The sequence below is a fragment of the Lonchura striata genome, chromosome 37, assembly GCF_050655825.1.
Source record: "Lonchura striata isolate lonStrDom1 chromosome 37, ASM5065582v1, whole genome shotgun sequence".
Classification (NCBI taxonomy): Eukaryota; Metazoa; Chordata; class Aves; order Passeriformes; family Estrildidae; genus Lonchura; species Lonchura striata.
Window position 1 is genome coordinate 9,001,724 of NC_140739.1, and position 3,069 is coordinate 9,004,792.

Here is a 3,069-nt window from a genome sequence, read left to right on the forward strand (position 1 = left end):
GGATTAGGCAGACCTGGCTGTAGTGCACCCATTGGCTCCATCTGTTTATTAACCTCCCGCAAGTCATGTAGCAAGCGATATTTCCCTGACTTTTTCTTTATCACAAAGATAGGGGTATTCCAAGGACTTGTAGATAATTTCAGATGCCCTTGTTGATATTGTTCAGTGACCAAGGCATGAGCATGTTGCAGACTTTCCCTTTTTAAAGGCCATTGCTTTACCCATATAGGCTCATCACTTTTCCAAATTATGGGAATCGGGAAAGTCCAAGCAATGGCTATTATCCCAAAGGGTGCTCATTTGTCAGGACAACCCCTAACTGTGTTAAAATGTCTCGCCCAATTAGGCATTGCACCGTAGGTGGTAACTGAACAACAGAAAATATTGCCTTTATGATTTTACCATCTATTGAGACAGTAAGAGATGGCGAGCGACTTGCAAGAGTTAAACCTCCAACTCCTGTTACTGCTGTAGCAGCTGGCTGTAAAGGCCAATGTGCAGGCCAACACTGTGGTGCAATAATACTTGAATCAGCACCCGTGTCCAGCAAACCTGTAAGCATGTATTTTTGTCCCTTATATTCCAACAAAACCTCCTTTCTTGGTCTGTCATTCAGATCCAAAGTTAATAGAGTCAAACCTCCTGTAGATCCAAATCCATCTCCTCCACGGCTTTTCCGTGAGGATACAGCCTTAGTAACTTGCTCTAGAGGAACCAATTGAGCAATCCTTTGTCCTTTATTAATCCGAATAGGAGGAAATGGAGTATGAACCATAATCATAATTTCACCAGTATAGTCTGCATCAATGACACCAGGCAGCACAAATAATCCAAGCATAGAGGCCGATGATCTTCCCAATAACAAAGCTCCCATTGTCCTGCCCTCTATTATAATAGGTCCATTAACTCCAGTGGGGATCTTCTGCGGCTGTGGTGTCATTAAAGTCACTTCTACTGCGGCTGCCAAGTCCAACCCGAGGCTCCCTCTTGTGGCTGGACGCAAGGTGTCGCTGTTGGAAAGGCTGGAGCAGCTATTTGTGTCGGAGCGCGGCTGCTCTTGTTCGCGCTGTTTCGGGCGTTTCCCGGTCTCCTCTTACAGGCAGCAATGTTATGAGTATCCGATTTGCACTTAGGACACCATATTCCAGCAGCAGAGCATTCTCGCCGAACGTGTCCTGTCCCTCCACATCGGAAACATCTCATACGGCTGCCGTAAACATTTCCCTGGGTTGCTACTGACGCTTGGAGGGGTGCAAGAGCAGCTAACACTTGTGTCTGTGAAGCTTTTGCCTGCTCTTTTAATCCCTCCCCCAGCTCTTTAATAGCCTCAACTAAAAATGCCTGTTGCCCCGTTGGTATAGTAGCCATCCTCTCTAATGCATCTTCTATAGTCCAATTAGCTCCTAATGTGTTTAACACACTTCTTGTAGAAGCATTACAATTTTGCAAAGCACACTGCTTCAACAATGATCCACGCATAAACTCAGGCACTCCAGCTCTCTCTATTGCTGCCGCTGCCTTATCAATAAATGCTCCAAAAGTCTCATCCCTTCCTTGTTTAATTCCCATATACGCTGGCAAACCTCCCGGGTCTTTCACCTTATCTATAGCCCTTCGAGCTAGTCGCATTGCCTCTCGACACTTCTCAGGTCCTAGCATAGCTTGTGCCTCAGTGCGAAAATATGGTCCTAAGCCCATCAATTCATCTACAGTTACTCCATGAAGAGGATCTCCAGGCTGCCTTTGTATAGCTACAGCTTCATTAACTTCTGCCTGCCAGTGTGCACCAAACAAAAGCCTCTGATGTGGCGAGAAAATAAGCTTAGCAAGACTTCTACAATCTCCTGGTAGCAATATATTAGTACTCCAAACATAATCCAATATCTGCCTAGCCGGTTCACTAGTAACTCCAAATTGACTCACTGTAGCTCGCAACTGTGACAACAACTTCCAATCTAACGGTGTAATCTGAGCTGTTAACCCCCCGCCTGCCTGCTGCTGAAAAATTACAGGACAAACCAGTTCTGTTGCTAGTTCCAAAGCCTGCCCATCTCCTTTGTCCAGTTCCTCTCTTGCCAAAGTCGCCCAAACTTCCCTCCGTTCCCTGGCCAGAGCCTCCGTTAGGTCAGACTCTGCCCTAGGGGTCGGCTTACTGGCAGACAAACTTTGACGAACTGTCGATTTCTGTTCTGAGGGGGCTGGAGGAGCCGTGGGCTCACAACGCAACTCTGTTCCCGTATCCTCAGGCACAGGTCGCAAGGGAGGTAACTCCACTGTAGATACAGCAGGTGGCATGGAAACACCAGGCAACCAATCCTCCCCGTTAAAACCTCTATTTTTCTCTAGTGCTGAAGTTCTCTGCTCGGCAGCTTTCTTTTCTGCCTGATGTTGTAATAATTCATTATGAACTATCTTCCACCACTTTCCCAACTTTTTAGCTGTCTTATCATCATCTAAAACTTCCTCCCATAGTTTATCCCCAAACTTACGCCACTCAGACAACTCATGTACTGTATGAGGATTTACAAAGAACCCCTTAGAATACCCATATGTTAATAACCCTGGCAGATCTTTTTGCAAATCAATGCCTTTAATCTGCCTTTTCTGCAAGAATGCAGTAAATAAATCATATGCTGCTTGCCTCTCCATACCTATATTGTCAGCGCTGTTGCAGCCCTCCGAGGTCGTCGGCAGCACGTATCGGCCAGGCTTGCCTCTGCAGTCACCTGGGGCACGGTGCACTCTATTTCAATTCAGCACTTTTGCCGTCCTGGCTGCATCAGGACCCGAACCCTTTTTCGTCACTCCACCGTGGCGCCTATCACGTCGGGGTCACCATTTTGTGGAAAAAATGACGGGAGACAAGTCCATTCTATAATGTCAACAAGTCTCAGTTTATTTCAAGCACACATGTATAGTTATACCCGTTATAATGAAGCTCATGCATATTGCAAAATTTAAGCTCATCATTGGTGTATGGAAAACAGGTCAACCCCGCCTTTGGAGCTTTCTAAGCTTGCTTTGTCTTCCCTTACATTTATCTATTTGCTGAACATTCTACTGTTGAGA

The 3,069-nt window shown here is 46.0% G+C and overlaps 1 protein-coding gene across 1 annotated transcript; it reads right to left on the reverse strand.

The window, feature by feature from the left end:
• Positions 1 to 589: 589 nt before the first annotated feature.
• Positions 590 to 2,295, reverse strand: LOC146763960 (endogenous retrovirus group K member 113 Gag polyprotein-like). The gene has a single exon (XM_085565711.1). The coding sequence runs from the start codon at positions 2,293 to 2,295 to the stop codon at positions 952 to 954; it is 1,344 nt and encodes a 447-aa protein (XP_085421837.1). The 3' UTR covers positions 590 to 951.
• Positions 2,296 to 3,069: the final 774 nt, after the last annotated feature.